Below are 18,147 nucleotides of genomic sequence, written 5' to 3' on the forward strand. Positions count from 1 at the left end.
TGTATAAACACTAATCTTTTATTATTTTTTTATATTCTTTGGCATCTTCTGATAAGTTATGGTCTTGTTGATAACTAGAACTAATATAAGTACTTTTTCCAAAATAAAGAATATCACTCATGGAATACACATTTTGTGCTTTTGGAGCAAGAATATTTTGACAAAATCTGACTGTTGTGTTACTTGCGAGTGGAAGTATTTTTTGTTCAATAAGTCGCAAACTATGATTTAAGCTAACGTATCTTACGACTTGCTGTTTTACTCCCTGAGCACATTTTATCGAATTCAAAATGTACCGATTTGCTAATTCGAAACAGAATGTGGATTGAGTGCTTAAAGGTCCCCAACTAAATACGCTGGAGCTTAAATGCAACATCAAGTGAACGTTATACGTCATAGATCTATTTGAATGGTGAAATTCTATATCAGCAACAAATTCATGTATCTTTTCATCAGCTTCATTAATTTCTGTCTCTGATATTTCGTCTTTGAGCAATATATATATACTCTGAACAAACAAGATCCAATGTTTGAATTTTTTTATATCCAGAATTTCGCTTAAAATTGGAATGCTGTAATACAAAGTGAAATTTTCCCAAACTTTTGCTTTCCATTTTCCTCGATCTTTAAGCGGTCGACTCAGTTTACCAATTTGTTTCGGTGCAGGTATATCATACAATTACGCATCCAATTCATTGATGGTATCTATACTAACATTTTTTAGGTAAAGGGATATCATCTGTTTGGCAACTCCTTCTAAGCATGAATACAAGTAATCAGGAATGAATCCTTCAATTATATTGAAATGCGGTAAATTAATAAGTGGTGAAGCGTATCTTATTCCATAATTTATGTTCTCAATATCGGTATTAAGCATTAATTCAATGGTATTCTCATGATTTCTTTTACAAATTGGATGATTTTGCAGAGTATAAGTCATTACATCATCATAAACACCAGGATGTAAGCACCAGTTGCATCCATAATACCCAATATTAATATCTAAAATATGAAAGAGATATGTACTAAATTGTTATATGTAACCTTAAGGGGTAACACCACTCTAGGATTTTCAAAAAACGATTTTTTTTTTGCATAAAAAGCTCCCTTGGGGTGTGTAGAATGATGCTAAATTAGTTTTATAGGAGAGACGAAGTTATAAGATGCTTAGTTTTCAATATAAGTGGAAGGGTCTTTATGAACATATCTTCGCAAAATCGGCGAATTTCAATAAATTTAGTATTTTTTCTATTCAAACACTGCCGCTAAAATTTCATCTAATTACATTATTGTACGAGTGAAAAGTGGCTTTTAATATGTAAAACGACCTGTAGAGGTTGCTATAGAAGGCCAACTGTATGGTGCAGGGATCGTCAATTAAAGGTGATACATAGGTTTTATATGAATTTCATATCAAAAAAACTTTAAACGCGTTTTTCTCGAAACAATATTTTTCGGCACTGGTGGAACGATATCTCGAAAAATATTGAACCGATTGAGCTGAAATTTGAACTGAAGCTTTAAAATAAGATTACTAAGGAAAGTACGTAGGATTTTTTCGATAAGTTAATTACATGTATTTTTATTTATTTTTATAAACAATATTCGGAGGGAATTTTCTCGAATTTTTGAAAATTTTTTTTAGAAACACGCAATTTTTACAATTTTCACTTTTGTGTTAAAATCCTACGTACTTCCTTAGAAAAAGCATTTAAATTTAAGACCTTTTTTGAAATTTTGTTCTAGATGCCGCAGAAGTCGAGAAAGCTTTCCGCCAGTCAAAAAATCGCTATTTTCTAAAATTGTGATATCTTCGCCATTCTCTGCCTAAAACTAATAAAAAAATTTTTTTCTTATAGTTCATTGCATGTATTATTAGTCCTCAAAGTCTCAAATTAAAGTATTCATCGTGGCCCCCACAAAAAATTCGTAAATTTTAGCAATTTTCCAAAATCCTATAGTGGTGTTACCCCTTAAGGAAAACAAATTTGTATTTAGTGCGCACGCCACCTATGTATACACGGAGAGAAAATGTACGCGATTGAGGGAGGACATGTATCAAGAAAAGAATCGCCGGAACGCTTGCCTGGCTCAATCGCTGGCTGTCCGGCGATGATATCCGAAGACTCTAGCGTCGCTTTGGTCGCTCGCACGCTGGAACTTGAGTCAAACTATTTTGTGAGATATTCGACTTTTAAGGTTTCCTGGCGATTTTCTCGGGAAAAAATGAAAATTTCGGAAAATTTGATCGTACCATTGGAAAGCTGAGACAATTTCCTGTCGGAATGGTGGATTCATTTATTTTTTTAAGTGCATTCAGGCACTTTTTCAGTGAGTTATAAATTTAGCGATTAGACTAAATAATACCGCGCGGCCGTAGATCGACTCAAGTCCCAGCGTGGAGTCTCCGGCGATCATTGCCGGACAGCCAGCGATTGAGCCAGGCAAGCATTCCGGCGATTCTTGCTTGATACACGTCCGCCCTCAATCGCGTATATTTTCTCTCTGTGTATACAGAAATGTGTTCTGGCAACTTAATGTAAAATTATGCCAATAAAAAACCTACAAATTGACACTATACCCGCATGAAACCTGCTTTGCCGGCCGTCACGATCCATTGCTTTTTAATTATATACACATCATTTGAATGAATGATACATTATCGCAAGTTCGTCGCGGCACAAATGCATCCGAAAACGGTACGTACGTGAGATTTCACGGAAATTTCGTTATCGGCGTACGAGTAATCGTTCGTGATATCACGTACGTATGACTGAATCGACGGCTTGCTCGTCCGAGCGCGCGCGTCGTCGATGACAGCTAATTTTTTCAATATTTTGAAATAATGAATGAAGTACACAATAACATAAACATTTCAGCAGTATTATGATATATAGGCCAATAAACGTTCAATCAATGATTCGCTCGATAAATCATTTTCTCGACGAAAATCGAAAGAGACAAGACAAAAGAAAAAAGAGAAGATCGAAAACATTGAAACTTCTTTGTACACCGAGAAAACCCCATTAAAGTACGTTCAGTTGAAACCTATTAAAGTTCTAAATACAACATTTTTACTTTCTCTCTCTTTCTCTTAATTAGATCTTCATTTCATTTTTCATCATAAGAACAAAGCACAGTATAACGGAAATTCACGGCAACGCGTGTGCCACATGTGTTGTAAGACAAGTGCTGCGATGAACCTGTTTTTTTTCGTAATATACACACATATAATAGACGCAAGGATGCGAGAATTTAAACTTTCTCTCGTGCGTATGTCATACAAAGATGCACACATGTGTAGTAAAAATGACCGACCAATGAGCGGCTTTTTATAAGCTAAGCATCTCATAGAAAAGTATATACATGCATAACTGGGCGTCTTTGTATGTATACTTTGTACGCGCGGAGGCTCGTCTAGGCTTTTTACCTAAACGCACACTAATATTCTCGACAATCCATTCACACCAACGTCGTTGTAAACGCACAGTACCCGCAGAGCCGCCGTTTCGAAAAACGCCGCACGCACCGCCGCGATTGCTGCCGACTGCTGCCGACTGCTGCTACCGTCTGCCACAGAGCAGAGTCTCTATATATATATGTATATAGTCTAGAGGTGCATTTCAGCGAGCGAAGCTTCTCCCTCGAACGTGTATGCGTGTGTACACGCGGTAGATCCGCGGGACGAGCAGTAGTACACATCATCCTCGGGAGCTGATATTAAATATCTCTCCGCGTCTGGGGGTGCACCACAAGAGCACGAGACGAGTGCCCTGCACCCGCTGTTGTTGCTCTCTGTATACGTTTGCATTCGTTTTCATTCAAGGAGTTCAACGCGCCACTGGGACCTTTGGAGACCGAGTCTCGCCCAACGCAACGCTTGCCTTATTCTCTTTTTTTTACGTCAAATGGGTAAGTGTCTCTAACGCTTGATACGTTGTTGTTTGAATCTTGTAGGACTCTTGTTGACGTGTTTTTCATTGATGATTTAAGAAAAGCGTTGCCGTAATCTATAATGATTATATATCAGCTTGACAAAACGACGACGAGTGGCTTACGTGCGTTGTGTTGTTGTAAATCTAACCTCAAAAAGAAAAATGATACAAAGTTGTGTATACATTGGGGAATTCTGTGCTGTGTATACGTCGTACGTCGTTTTGCTGGTGCATTTTACGCTTAAAAATAATCAATGTACGATACAAATTTTGAGCGTCACAAACATATTTATTAACACACACTTGCTGACGTGCTCTGCTGCTGTGACAACGCTACAAAATTTGTAAACTTGCTCTGAATTTTAAAATTCTGTTATGAAAATAAAAGCACAACAATTATGTTTTGCAATTTGAGATTGATACGGACATGTTATTGTTTTGATTCAAGTAATGAGAAGGATGATATGAAGGTAACGAAAGGCATAACAATACCATTGGCATAACTATCTTCAAGCTGTTGTACGCATTGAGCCCACTCTCATGCCCTCTGCTACAGGTAATGATCACATTTGCTGAACAGCTATCGTAGTGTTAAGTTGTAGTAGAGTTTTGTAAAATCAAACCTAGCCATGCATATACCAAGAAACGGCCCCAATCGACAGTTCTTTGTCAGATCACCACCGAGCTTTGAACAACAAAACAGTTATACAGTTCAACCAACATTTCACCCAGTAACAATCCAATATCCCATAATTCATAATGTGCACAATGGATCGTTGCGACCCATGGGTATGCCCATGCCACACCACATACCACGTCACACACACATGCCAACACACGTACAGCAAATACCAATGCATGACATGCGAAGAATGACACACGCTCATGTACATAGGCCCCATCACGCAGCACATATAGCACAAGCACATCAACAGGCATTTGAGGCACATCAGGCACATCAGGCACAACGTGCACAAGAAGCACAAGACAATGCACAAATATTGCAACACTTAGATGTCCAACAAAAAACAGGAGGACATCCGCTATTAAATAGACTATGGTCAATTGAATCTAGTGAATCACAAACACCTACAGAACCTCAAATAAGTGAATTTGATGAAAAGGAGCAAATAACAGGTTTATACAGCTGAAATTATTCTTGTATTAAGATGAATTAAAGGATATATTAATTATGTGACAGAATTTACAGAAAAAGAGTATACAAGTATAGAAATATTTGTATTTATAGTGACAACTGATAAAACTGTGTTTTCCTTTTCAATTTCAAAACTTTCTCTAGCAGGATAAGCTTAGTGTCTAAGCTTTATTAGAGTATGGTTAATTTACAATATAAATTGGAGATTAACAAAAAAGATGTGTCTCTTTAAAATTGTATTTTCTTTATAATCAAAACTGATTTAACTGAAGGAAATAGATTATGAACAATATAATTAATTATAATATTATTATATAGAATATAATAGACAGTTCTGATCCCAAGAGCATTTCCCAATTAATTTTCCGCATTGGATTAGCTCGTTATGCTATTATGCAGTTTATATTTGATAGCCTTTCCTGATTTATTAATATTTTTGTTGTAACTATTATTTTTATCATTATTATTGTTATTGTTGTTGTCATCATGCTTTGGAATAATATACTTTTTTATGTACAATATATTATTTATCATTTTAGCAGGCCCCAATATTTTGGGGCAACAAAAAAGTGGCTCCAACATGCCAACCAATGAAGAATGTGGGATACGAGATGTCTGGCATCATAATCTGGAAGAGGAGTTCAAGACTATTCGAATAGTGGTACAACAGTTTCCATTTGTTGCCATGGATACTGAATTTCCAGGAGTAGTTGCAAGACCTATTGGTGAGAATTGAAAATTGCCAAGTTTTTTATTTTAAACTCGTATTTTCTAATTTCTAATGATTTAAATTTAATCTGTAGGTGAATTCAGGACTACTGCGGATTACCAATATCAATTGCTTAGGTGTAACGTAGATCTATTAAAAATTATTCAGTTAGGTTTGACATTTTATGATGAATCGGGGAACATGCCTAGAGGCTTTACAACTTGGCAATTCAATTTTAAGTTCAGTTTAACGTAAGTACTTTGAAATTATTCATTAAATGAATTTTAACTATGGATCAGTTACTTAATCTTATTAAAATTTTCAGTGACGATATGTTTGCTCAGGATAGTATTGACATGTTACAAAACAGTGGAATTCAATTTAAAAAGCACGAAGAAGAAGGTATAGAACCATTGGTGTTTGCTGAGTTATTGATGTCATCTGGAGTTGTCTTGGTTGAAGATGTCAAATGGCTTTCATTCCATTCTGGATATGATTTTGGTTATCTCCTGAAACTTTTGACCGATCAAAATTTACCGGAAAGTGAAAGTGAATTCTTTGAAATCTTGAGGTTGTATTTTCCAACAATTTATGATGTAAAGGTAATTAAGCAATTAAAAGGAAATATATATCACTCGAAAAAACATTTTAAAAAATATTTTGGTTTTTTTTTCAGTACCTAATGAAATCTTGTAAAAATTTGAAAGGGGGTTTACAGGAGGTAGCTGAAGAACTAGATATCAAAAGGGTCGGACCACAGCATCAAGCTGGATCTGATGCTTTACTAACAGGAATGGTATTTTTTAAAATGCGTGAGGTAAATTATCGAATTATTTTATTTTTCTCATGAAATAATTATTCAATATTATAATAAATAACTTTTTGAATTTCAAGATGTTCTTCGAAGATAACATAGATGATGCCAAGTATGCCGGTCACTTGTACGGACTGGGATCAGCAATGATATTCAATGGTTCTGCCGGTTATATTGATACAAATGGAGACAATTCCACTTCGACGTAATAATCGAGAGAGTACGCAGATAATTCGTTTTATTACGAAAAACGAAAATAATCTAAAAAAGAAAATTTTTATTTATGAAGTGTAATAGAAGTGTCATTTGTTGATGGGTGTACAATTCATTTTTTTAAGTTTTAAAACTTTTTTCTAATACAAATAATGAGCATTGTATATTCTCCTTCGCATGTGAAGTACCATAGATGACAAAAAAATGAATGAATTTTATAATATTCTACGCATAACTTTGACTCTTTGAATGAAATGTAGTTTTATATGTTGTTAATGCGATTAATTTAAGAAAAATGTGTAAAAGCTAAGCTTTTGCTTCCGCCTCAGAAAGCAAAAAAGTGAATATTTTGATGAAAACCTACGACTTTTTTCGTCGTAGTTGTATTTTTTTCATAAAGTTTTAAGTCTTTGAAGCTGCTTGAAAAAGAAACCGACATTTACTTTATTGTAAACACGTGTTAAAATCGTATTACAATTGACTATGTGTCGTTTCGAACGCCTAGGTGTCAGTCCGTTATGCTCAAAACAAGTGTACAGTGAATGTAACACAGCACACATGTGTACATTCAGGGACCTTCGAAACGACTCGATTATAAAATCTAAAATTTCAAATTTATTAAAAACAATTTGGACCTTTGTAACATTGTGAAAAAGTATACTTGTACATTTTGTTTCTAAAATTTCATACATCAAAAAAAAAATTGAATAAAATGTGATTCATCACACTGCCCTTAGACAAGGAGATGACGTGTTTGTTTCTTCCTTATTTTTTGTCTCTGTCTCTCTCTGTCCTTCTTGAATTCAATTTACACTTTCGAAAAGCAAGTATACAATTAGATAACCGTTAAGTTACGTTAGAAAAAAAGGAGAAGTTCCGAACAAACAGAAAAGAGAGTCTCGGAAGTGTCATCCCGGTTCCGTAATAACGGAAGGGCGGACGCGGAGTCGTAAAAAAATAAAAAAAAAAATGGGAGAAGAAAAAAATTTCACTAACTGGGTCATCGCTCGTGTAAGAGTGTATATGACATCTTGTATAATAACACCTGACGATGAGTACATACACCAACGAAAACGCCGAGAGATAAGCCGCCGCTTCCTTATCTTACCTATCTGTTGCTTCTGCGGAGGGAGTCGGAGGCACAGTGAGAGACAGAGAAAGAGTTATACGGACTTGTACCATATACGTGCTAGTTTTTTGAGCCTTATCTCGCGCATATTGTTGTAACATGGCGTAGAAAATTTTTTTGATAGCACAATACGTACTCACTTAGACACCTGTAGTATATAGTACCTTGACGCGGTGGCTTGGCAGTTTCGATTTGATCGGCGAGCTCGACACTCGCGAAAAGCTGACCGCAGCCGAAGGTTACAACACTTGGCTACGTCGGCTCGAGAAAGAGTTGGGAAAAAAGTTTTGATCAAACAGAAAAGATTTTTCCGCGATTCGATTTCGAAATAATAAGAATAAAGTATAAAAATGCGGGAGTGGAGCGGGACGAGTCTCGTCCTGTTGCTGGTGATCGGTTGTGCGATTATTCGGGACAATGCCGCCCAGGAGCAGTACGACATGCAGCGATCGCGCGAATCCGTCGCCGAGGCCTCGGCGAGGCTGTACAATCCGGGCGGCTACAACACCTACGAGGACAATTATCCCAGATACGGTAAATAAACCAGAACCTACTTTTATTTTATTTTTCTTTACCTTCGATTTTCGATGGCGCGCGTGACCACGCCTTTCCGCGGATGCGTTATATTATTCAGTCGCGGCAAAATCGTTATTGTTTCTTGGGTGTATTTTGTCGTTTGCGCTTGAAAAATAAACACGATAAAAAAATCAATGAAAAAAAAAAAAAAAAATCATCAATCGATCGGCCGCTGCGTCCGAATTGACAAATATTTTATTCGGTCAAACGCCTTTATTTGCATTGCATTATATTTTATGTATTTATATTTACTCGAGATCGTAAAGTTGCTACGTATATTTGGCGTCCGCATGATGCACCTCTATACATGCCAATGCCGATCAAAGTATTTGTGCGTATTTACGCGCGTGTACAAACATTTTTTTTAACGTGCGAATGTTTAATCGGGGAGGCCGGTCGCTCTTTTCGCGAAATATAATGGCGTACGTACGTTATATTTGCGATATGTCAATGCGGAGATACATAGGATTCTTTTTTCTCTTCGTTACATTTTTCACGCTATCGCGCGGCTACATCGCGATCTCATCGCATCGTCGTAGTCGTCGCCTCGTTCGGGCGCGCACCTCTTGTGTACACACGCGTACATTATCAGCTTTCAAGTTTTTCATCATTATCAGGCAGCGGTATATAGCAACTCTGTGCTTTGCGAACGAGTTTCGCGAGCGATGAATTGGTTTTCTGAATGATTCACGTAGGCCTATCTCTATATGCCGGATAATAACACTTATTACACGCGTCGTATTTACACGCGGCTATTGTATTTTCGTTGATGCAGTACTCCTGGAATGCTTTGATTAGTCAGAGATGCCGATGATGCATTTTCATCTTATTTTTATGAACTCTCGAGGTTTCGGAAATGACTTTCAATCTCATGAATCATGATATCAGATTGATCAAGAGTTCATTGAACTCGCACAGTAATAGGAGAAACCTGTTGTCTAAAAAATCTATTGAGCAAGTGTTCCATGAAAGATAACAAAAAAAATCAATTCGATGATATTACTATACATGGTCGCGACACTTTTTACCTTGAATAAACATAGGCTCTCCTATTTTATCAGTGGTACGAATCAATATACGGATTTAAAATTATAACACGTTGCCGATCGATTCTCGAATGGGTTTTTTGGACTATTGAATTAGATTTTTCATCGAGTCTAAAAAATCAAAGTAGCAATTAAATTAATCTGTTATCTCCAATAAAACATTTCGGTGAAAAATGGTGAAAATAAGAAATATTTTGCATCGATGTAAAGAATGAACAAAACATAAAAAGGATCCGCAATTTTGCCAACAGACTCGAAAGATCCCGAGGCGTATCGTTACGCGCCCAAGCCCCAGCACTACCCCTCGAACTACAACATCATGGAGTCGAGGCTGCGCGAGATTCGCGCCGAGTTCATGTACTGGTACTTCGACAAGGGCGGCGACAACAACTACGGCGATTACCAGACGGACATACACAACTCCATGCCGCAGCTCCACAAGAACTTCAACTTCCAGCTGCCGTTCTTCGGCTTCCGCTTCAATTACACGAGAGTTAGTAACCGCTTCCGGCGGGCATTATCTCATCCTCTTTTTCTTGCTTAAATAATTATCGATGATTAATGCGTCGCTCGAGCCTCTATTATCGATGACTAATATATTTTGTGGCTCTCGCCGAGTGCAGCTATCGATGAACGGCTTCCTGGAATTCAGCGACCCGCCCGAGCACTACACGTATCCGCTGAATTTCCCGATCTCCGACTGGCCGAAATCCAACGACCCGTCGTTCATCGGGCCCTTCTTCAGCAAGTGTCGCATCGGTAACGTCAAGCCCACCGACTCGGACCAACGCAAGCCCGGCGTCTACTTCCGCATGGAGCGCGATCTGCAAAAGCGCACCGATCAGTTCGGCGTGGAGATGCGCGAGCGCCTCATGTGGGACATACGCGAGGGCGTCGTCGGGGCCGACTCGTTCGAGCCCAAGCACGCGGTCATCGTCACCTGGAAGAACATGTCGTTCGCCGGCGGCATCGACGTCTCGCTCTACAAGACCAACACGTTCCAGCTGGTGCTGGCCACCGACGAGGTCTACACCTACGCCATGTTCAACTACCTCAATCTGCAGTGGTCGTCGCACACCGAGGCGGGCGGCGACACCACCGGTGGAGAGGGTGGCACGCCCGCCTACGTGGGCTTCAACGCCGGCAACGGCACGGGCGCCTACTCCTACTATCCGTACTCGCAGCAGATGACGATTCGCGATCTGCCGAGTCGCGGCTGGGCCAACGGCTTCCCCGGCAGGCACATCTTCCGCATAGATGAGAAGATCATGTTGGGCAACTGCAACAAGGATATATGTGAGTCAAATTTTACATTTCATTATCTAATAAATGTCTTCGCTGACATTTTCATTTGAAATATTGATAAAAAAAAAGAAGAAAGTTACAACAATCCTTTCTTAATAAACTACATTGATCCTTTCTTCGAGAAATAATTAATTTTCACAATTAATTTTGAATAGTTTTAACTTGAGTTTGTGCACAAGACATGACTCTTATTAAACCTGTAGACAATAAAAAAAACCCATGATTGTGTGTTGATTTTCTCACTTGTCTCAATGACAGGGATGCAATTAAGAAACTAATTGCTTTTATAAAAAATAATGGCATCTAATAGAAATAAAAATCTAAATTCCACAAAGAGCTTGTAAAATATTTTGGTTTTGGGGTAATGATCTTTTAACCCGAAATATTGTACATCTTTCGTAGAGTTTCGATTTTTATATCCATTAGCTGCACTTAAGCCATTGGGTTTTAAATTGTCATCTCTTACATTGGGATATGTGAAAAAATCAGCACATATAATCTGGAACCATCTGTCCATCTATATATATCGCCGTTGCTTACGAGTAAAAACACAGTGAAAAACTCTACGAAAAAAAACATACTGATAAAATGCCCCGAAAAAAAACACAGCTCATTAAATGCTGTGAAAAAAAACACACCTCATCGGAGCGCCACGAAAAAAAACACACCTCATTGAATGCCATGAAAAAAAAACACAGCACATTGGATACCGTGAAAAAAAACACAGCTCATTGGATGCCGCGAAAAAAAACACACCTCATTGGACGCCACGAAAAAAAACACAGCAGAATAAAAACGCAACAAAATTCGATTCGGTGTGTTTTTTTTTCGCGGCATCCAGTGAGCTGTGTTTTTTTTCGCGGCATCCAATGAGCTGTGTTTTTTTTCGCGGCATCCAATGTGCTGTGTTTTTTTTCATGGCATTCTATGAGGTGTGTTTTTTTTCGCAGCGCTCCGAAGAGGTGTGTTTTTTTTCGCAGCGCTCCGATGAGGTGTGTTTTTTTTTCGCAGCGTTCCAAAGAGGTGTGTTTTTTTTCATGGTATCCAAAGAGGTGTGTTTTTTTTCACGGCGCTTCGATGATGTGTGTTTTTACTCGTAAGCAACGGCGATATATTGAAAACTTTTGAGTCAACTATATTTTTACTTAATTCCTTGAGTAAAAACTTTTATGATCTCTTACTATTCGTAAAATGGCATATAAAATCGTTTGTAAGTTCGTGTGATGAACTTTGACAAAAACTCGCTCGAATACCAATTGCAACCATTTGAATTTGGCAGCCGGTACCGATCTTCCTCTCGTCTTCGCCCCTGAAAGCGGCAACATGTTGGGCGGCACCGTGGTAAACATCACCGGGCCGTGCTTCCAGCCCAACGACAAGGTCATCTGCCGTTTCGAGACCGAGGAGGTCGTCGGGACCGTGGTGGACACGAGTCGCGCCATCTGCATACAGCCCTTCGTCAAGATGGAGGGCTACATCAGGCTCGCCGTGGCCATCAACGAGGGCGGCTTCAACTGGAAGGGCCGATACTTCGTCGAGACCCCCGCCACCGCCACTAAGAAGATCTTCTTCGAGGACAATCGCATGGTGTTCGAGCGCGCCCCCGAGGAGATCAAGATCAGCTGGAACGCCTACAATTTGACCAGCAATTTGAACGCCCTCGTGCAGATCTCGCTGTGGGGCTATCGCGAGACCATCATCAGGCCCGAGCTCGAGTTCATCGATATGATCGAGGATAGCACAGTCAATAACGGACGATACACGATCACGCCTCAAAATTTCAGAGATCGCATGAACGTGCGAAACAACGACATGCAGTTCGGTTTTCTTCAAATCAATCTCACCAACCCCCACAATTACAACGATCTCGCTTTGACACCGTAAGTTACTGCAAACTAAAATCCTTACGAGCAGCAAAAATTTCAAAAATGCCATGATCTAATCTAAAAATCGTTACCCCCAAGCGTCCTGTGGAGCGAGCCGATCCCTCTGGCTTGGTACTTCAACCCCCAGTGGACGAGGATGTACGGTCAGAACTGGCCGAAGCGCCTCTGCGATCAGTGGATCGAGCGCGATCGCTACCTCAAAAATTTCGCCCACGAAGTGTCTCTCTGCCCGTGCACCCTCGAGCACGCCCTCAACGACAAGGGTCGCTTCCTGCCCGACCAGCACTGCGACATGAACGTGGCGCCGTCCTGCATCTACAACAAGGGCGCCATTCACTGCGTCACAACGGGCTCGCCAAAGTCAGTATAAACGCAACTAAATTATCAACTTGCTGCGATAACGATTTATATTCGATCCAATTTAATCACAGTAACGAGGGTGCCGAGCAGCAGTGCTGCTACGACCGCAACCACATGCTGATGCTGTCCTACGATCAAAAATGGGGCTCTCGACCGCGGCGCTCGCACAATCTCGGCCTGCTGCCCTGGAACGAGGCCAACAAGGTACCCACCCTGTCGCACTGGTACCACGACATGACCGCGCTGCACACCTGCTGCTTCTGGCAGGAGGAGCAGTCCGTGGGCTGCGAGACCTATCGCTTCGAGCTGCGTCCCTCCCAGGACTGCATCGCCTATCAGGCCCCGGCCGTCGCCACGGTCTTCGGCGATCCGCACATCGTCACCTTCGACGGCCTCGAGTACACGTTCAATCGTCAGGGCGAGTTCGTGCTGGTCAAGGTCGACGACAACAAGCACAAGCTCGACATACAGGGCAGATTCAAGCAGGTGCCGGAGAACATTTACGGGGAGGTGCGCGCCACCCAACTCACCGCCGTCGCAGGTACGTCATTCCATTGACTTTATTTGCTTATTGACCAATGAAAATATGGAAAAAGCTCTTGAGCGCTTTTTTGATGAAAAAATCTTTTTGTAAAATCTTACTTTTCATAATCGATACTAAAAGTTCTTACGTAGGAACTGGCTTAACTTGAAAGCTCTGAATGCGAGAGTAAAATCTTTAGTTGGAACTCACGTTAATAAGAACGTTGGAACTTACGTAAGAACTTGTGGCCGTCTTGTAAGATTTTCGATCAAAAGTATTGAGAAAAAAGTCAAGTTGACGGGTGAGACTTTAAATACGGTCTTATGGAAGCTCTTACTACCGAACTTACTATCAAATTTAGGGCTTTTGATTTGATTAAGAATCGAACGTGAGATCTTACTCACGATCTTATGAAAATTTATATAAAAAGCTCGTGTAATTAGCATAATTAGTTTCTTAAATTATGTATTTCTGTGTCAACAGCCCAGTGCAACAGCTCGCAGACCGTGGAGGTAAAGCTACGCCCGACCCACTCGCAGTGGCGCTACCATCTCGACGTGATGGTCGGCGGTCGCAAGGTCTACTTCGATCGCCAGTCCCTCAAGTACCAGCACTTCGGCAACATCGTCGTCTACACGCCGCCCTACATCCTCAACCAGAGCGAGGTCGTGATCATGTTCGACACGGGGGCCGGTATCGAGGTACTGGAGCGCAACGGCTTCATGTCGGTGCGCGTCTATCTGCCCTGGACCTACATGAACAAGACGCGCGGCCTGCTCGGCAATTGGAGCTACGACATCCTCGACGACTTCACGAATCCGGACGGCACCGTAGCCCCGGTCACGATATCGGGTGACAAGCAGGACCAGTTCCGGGAGGTCGACCTGAACTTCGCCATGAAATGGATGGTGAGCCGCAAGTCCGACGAGAAGACCGGCCGGGGCGTGTCGCTGTTCCAGCCCGAGTACGGCCTCGACAGCGTCGGCTACAACGGCAACGGCACCTTCCAGCCCGAGTGGCGGAGAAACATCAACGACATTTTACCCAACAACAGAAGCATAGACAAGCAGAGAGCTCAGGATCTGTGCGGCGACTGCTATCAGTGCCAGTACGATTACGCGCTGACCCTGAATCGCGACATGGCCGTGACCACCAAGGACTTCTACGACAGCTTTACCCACATACGCGAGACCAATCAGCGGATAAGTAAGTGCAATCGAGTACCATATTTTTCAATACATATAAACACGAGAATATTTAATTTAATTCGTTATTGTGGCCAACCCCAATAGTCATATCCTGCGGCATCCTCGAGACTCCGCGCTTCGGCATGAAGTCCAACTTCCTGTTCGTGCCCGGTACCAAGGTGACGTTCCAGTGCAACGAGCACTTCGTGCTCATCGGCGACGCGAGACGCATCTGCATGCCGGACGGTCGCTGGGACGTGCCGATCTACGGATACACCGAGTGTTTGCGTGAGTTTTGCCTCTCCTTCTTTATTACATTATGATAATAGCACGATGCAGCGGACTTACTTCGCTTCCGGCGAAATTGGATGAGTCGCAGCTATTTTTATTTTTAATTTTGTTAATGCCGTTCAACAGGCCAGATCGAGTACGCGCAGCGCGTCGCCTGGAAGGCCATCGGCATCATCGTGTCGATCGGTCTGCCGGTCAGCCTCTTAGCCCTCGTCATCTGGTTCTTGATGAGGGGCTCCGGCTCCGAATCGGGCAGCTACTTGGCCAGATTACCCTGGGGCAGCTCCTACTCGTCGCAGCAACAGCAGCAGCGTCAGCAGCAGCAGCAGCAGCAAATGCAGGACGACGCCTCGTCGCCGAGCCTGCAGCTCCAGGAGCAGAAGCAGCCGATCCAGGAGACGGACTCGAGCAGTCCCAACAGCGATCCGGCTGCGAAGCTCGACTCGCTGCGCCAGAGGCGACGCTACGAGGGCGTCTACAGGACCAACGAGCCGCTGCCCGGCAAGCCCGACATCGAGTTCGAGGACAAGGAGTGGGATCTGAAGGAGAACGACCTGCCCGCTGCGCTCAGACGGCCGGCCAGCAATAGACCCAGCCCGGTCAATGTGGTGGACCAGGCCAGCATCAACAGCAGCCCCGAGATGAGCCAAGCGGCCGCTTCGTCGGTCTCGTCGAGGAGACCGCAGCAACAGCAACGGCCAATGGATGCTCCAGGCCTCGGCATTCCCGCCGCCTCGCCCTACGTTCCTGGGACCATGGGCTTGGCGCAGTTTGCCTCTATCAAACCTAGCGCCGTTTAGAGACCTTATCTTACTCCTATTACCTTAATAAAGCATCGTAATTCTGCGTAGGCATTCAAGAGAGCGGAAAAGTGCCTTATTTACATTAGAGCATTTGATACCATGCAAAATCATTCGAATCCAAGGATTGTTTATTACATTTTCATTTCATAAGTATGAAACCATATATAGATCTCAAAGTATAAATGCATGATAAAACGACGCTTTCATTCACCTTTTTTTTTCATCGTTTTTAGCGAAACAAAAAAAATTAGATGTAGTAGATTTGACTTACGATAGATTTATTGTACCTGTAGCTTTTAACACTTATTCTTTGTAAATATTTTATATGAAAAATAAAATTTTATAATTTCAAACGATACGTAACATTTTGTGAGCTTTGGGCAGCGTCGTGTCGATTGGTTTACATTGCACGATGATCGCTCATCATTGTTAAATGATTTCAGGATTTGCCTTCGACGTAAGCGTCGTTTACCTGATCTTGAAAATCTATTTTTCAGATCGATAAACGATACAAACGATCGAAGATATGTATGATGAATCCGATGGATGTAATCGTCGATTCGATAAAATGGCAAATATGTCGCAATCTTCCACTGAGTTCACATTGCGTACCCTAAGTTAAAATTCACCGTCGCTAGAGAGAATAAGTACGGTGCGATGTGGCATGATATCATTAAAATATGTATAAACTTAACGTTAATAAGATTTGAACATGTTCTATCAATTAAAGTATTTAATTTTCGTTTTATTATGCAATATACCGTCATCTCCATTTTTAAAAAGCTTTTGTGGGCAAATCAGTGCCACAATGTAAATAGATAATATAAGGGACATACAGAGCTATATCCAAGTCCTTTTTTTCTTTATTATATTTACGTACATATGTGCAATGTTCGTGATAAATTTTTTACGATAATCCAGTACATTTATTATTTTCAAAATGCGCAAGCGTTTCGTACGCTTATAAATTTACTTATAATAATAATTTTAGAGGCACGAGGGTGCACACAAGTTGAATGAAAAAATTTTTCGCGGCACATGGCAAATTTAAGGACGAATAAGCCACGAACGTGCGTGAGCTTTTCGTTGCGCAAGTACAATGCCAATCATAAAAGGTGGAAATTTATGAATCGTTTAATCCAAAATTTTCCGATACTTTGTATCACAATGTAATTATCGATCGTGTCTTTTTGTACTGTCCAACTAGAACTTTTTATCTTAATTATGGCGGCCCCGCTCGTGGCTTAACATTTTTCATGACTCCTTATATCATTAATTTTCTTATAATATAAGCGAAATCAATGAGCAGAATAATAGATATTGTCGCAAAATTGCAGGCTGATGAATCGTATCGCGATTATTTCATTTTCTCATTCTTTTGCTAATTATTCTCAAAAAATACCCTGTCTTCATTCATTCTTTTCGTTTAAAAATTCTAATTAAAAATAAGTAGGGCATCGAATGATTCAAGAACAAAAAAAAAGTTGGTTGCTGTCAAATTTGCATGATTTAAAAATTCTTCGAATCATTTGCAACAAGATTCATGCATAAACGAATTAATTTTATGTACAGTTGTTAGGAAGTGGAAATAAATGCAACAATTTGTTATATTATATTAATAATAAAGACTACGTTTACCCTGGTAGAAATGCAACATTTTTTCACCGATAGTGTAACGCTTTTTCTCATATAAAATGGCCATTTAATGGTCATTTGCCATGAATGGCTGTGTATGCGCTGGTCTTCACTTAAGAAAGAATACAGCACGTGCCAAAAACCCATTCAATGACTTGCAAGTTTTGTCGGCTCGTTAAGTCATCGAGTATTTAAAACGTGAGAAAGTGTTGTTTTGGATACTAGATACTCGGACAAGGACCGACTGCGTACAAAGTAATACAAAAATGAAATACGCAGCATGGAAAAACTCGCATTCATGCGTAATCGGCTGTGTATGCGCTGGTCATCACTTTGGGCCAGAAAAGTGGCAATTTTCCCATCGAATACTGTTATCTCGACTAATCGCCTAGAAAGATAAGAAAGAATACAGCACGTGCCAAAAACCCATTCAATGACTTGCAAGTTTTGTCGGCTCGTCAAGTCATCGAGCACTTACAATGTGAGAGAGTGTTGTTTTGGATACTAGATACTCGGACAAGGACCGACTGCGTACAAAGTAATACAAAATTGAAATACGCAGCATGGAAAATCTCGCAT

At 40.8% G+C, this 18,147-nt stretch overlaps 2 protein-coding genes across 4 annotated transcripts; both read left to right on the forward strand.

Moving 5' to 3' along the window:
- Positions 1 to 3,592: 3,592 nt before the first annotated feature.
- LOC106656934 (CCR4-NOT transcription complex subunit 7) lies at positions 3,593 to 7,573 on the forward strand. 3 transcript variants are annotated; one of them, XM_014378132.1, is made up of 7 exons: positions 3,593 to 3,912; positions 4,384 to 4,491; positions 5,631 to 5,816; positions 5,895 to 6,051; positions 6,126 to 6,402; positions 6,477 to 6,617; positions 6,695 to 7,573. In XM_014378132.1, exons 2-7 carry the CDS (start codon positions 4,476 to 4,478, stop codon positions 6,821 to 6,823), a joined length of 906 nt encoding a protein of 301 aa, XP_014233618.1. In that variant the 5' UTR covers positions 3,593 to 3,912; positions 4,384 to 4,475; the 3' UTR covers positions 6,824 to 7,573. The 3 variants fall into 3 exon arrangements, with proteins under 3 accessions (XP_014233618.1, XP_014233620.1, XP_023318759.1); XM_014378134.1 differs by lacking the exon at positions 4,384 to 4,491; XM_023462991.1 differs by lacking the exons at positions 3,593 to 3,912; positions 4,384 to 4,491 and adding an exon at positions 4,498 to 5,072.
- Positions 7,574 to 8,155: 582 nt separating this feature from the next.
- LOC106656907 (protein mesh) lies at positions 8,156 to 16,291 on the forward strand. The gene is made up of 9 exons (XM_014378081.2): positions 8,156 to 8,490; positions 9,830 to 10,071; positions 10,202 to 10,874; positions 12,163 to 12,763; positions 12,848 to 13,129; positions 13,201 to 13,670; positions 14,136 to 14,858; positions 14,945 to 15,127; positions 15,257 to 16,291. The coding sequence occupies exons 1-9, from the start codon at positions 8,307 to 8,309 to the stop codon at positions 15,928 to 15,930; spliced, it is 4,032 nt and encodes a 1,343-aa protein (XP_014233567.1). The 5' UTR covers positions 8,156 to 8,306; the 3' UTR covers positions 15,931 to 16,291.
- Positions 16,292 to 18,147: the final 1,856 nt, after the last annotated feature.

Source organism: Trichogramma pretiosum, unplaced genomic scaffold (genome assembly GCF_000599845.2).
Source record: "Trichogramma pretiosum strain Unisexual culture from Peru unplaced genomic scaffold, Tpre_2.0 scaffold14, whole genome shotgun sequence".
Lineage (NCBI taxonomy): Eukaryota > Metazoa > Arthropoda > Insecta > Hymenoptera > Trichogrammatidae > Trichogramma > Trichogramma pretiosum.

Coding starts and splice junctions, on each gene's coding strand:
- LOC106656907 (XM_014378081.2), top strand. CDS start 8,307: ATGCGGGAGTGGAGCGGGACGAGTCTCGTCCTGTTGCTGGTGATCGGT. Junction 13,671..14,135: donor CCAACTCACCGCCGTCGCAG/GTACGTCATTCC, acceptor CTGTGTCAACAG/CCCAGTGCAACAGCTCGCAG. Junction 15,128..15,256: donor CGGATACACCGAGTGTTTGC/GTGAGTTTTGCC, acceptor GCCGTTCAACAG/GCCAGATCGAGTACGCGCAG.
- LOC106656934 (XM_023462991.1), top strand. CDS start 4,565: ATGCATATACCAAGAAACGGCCCCAATCGACAGTTCTTTGTCAGATCA. Junction 5,817..5,894: donor AGTAGTTGCAAGACCTATTG/GTGAGAATTGAA, acceptor TTTAATCTGTAG/GTGAATTCAGGACTACTGCG. Junction 6,052..6,125: donor AATTTTAAGTTCAGTTTAAC/GTAAGTACTTTG, acceptor TAAAATTTTCAG/TGACGATATGTTTGCTCAGG.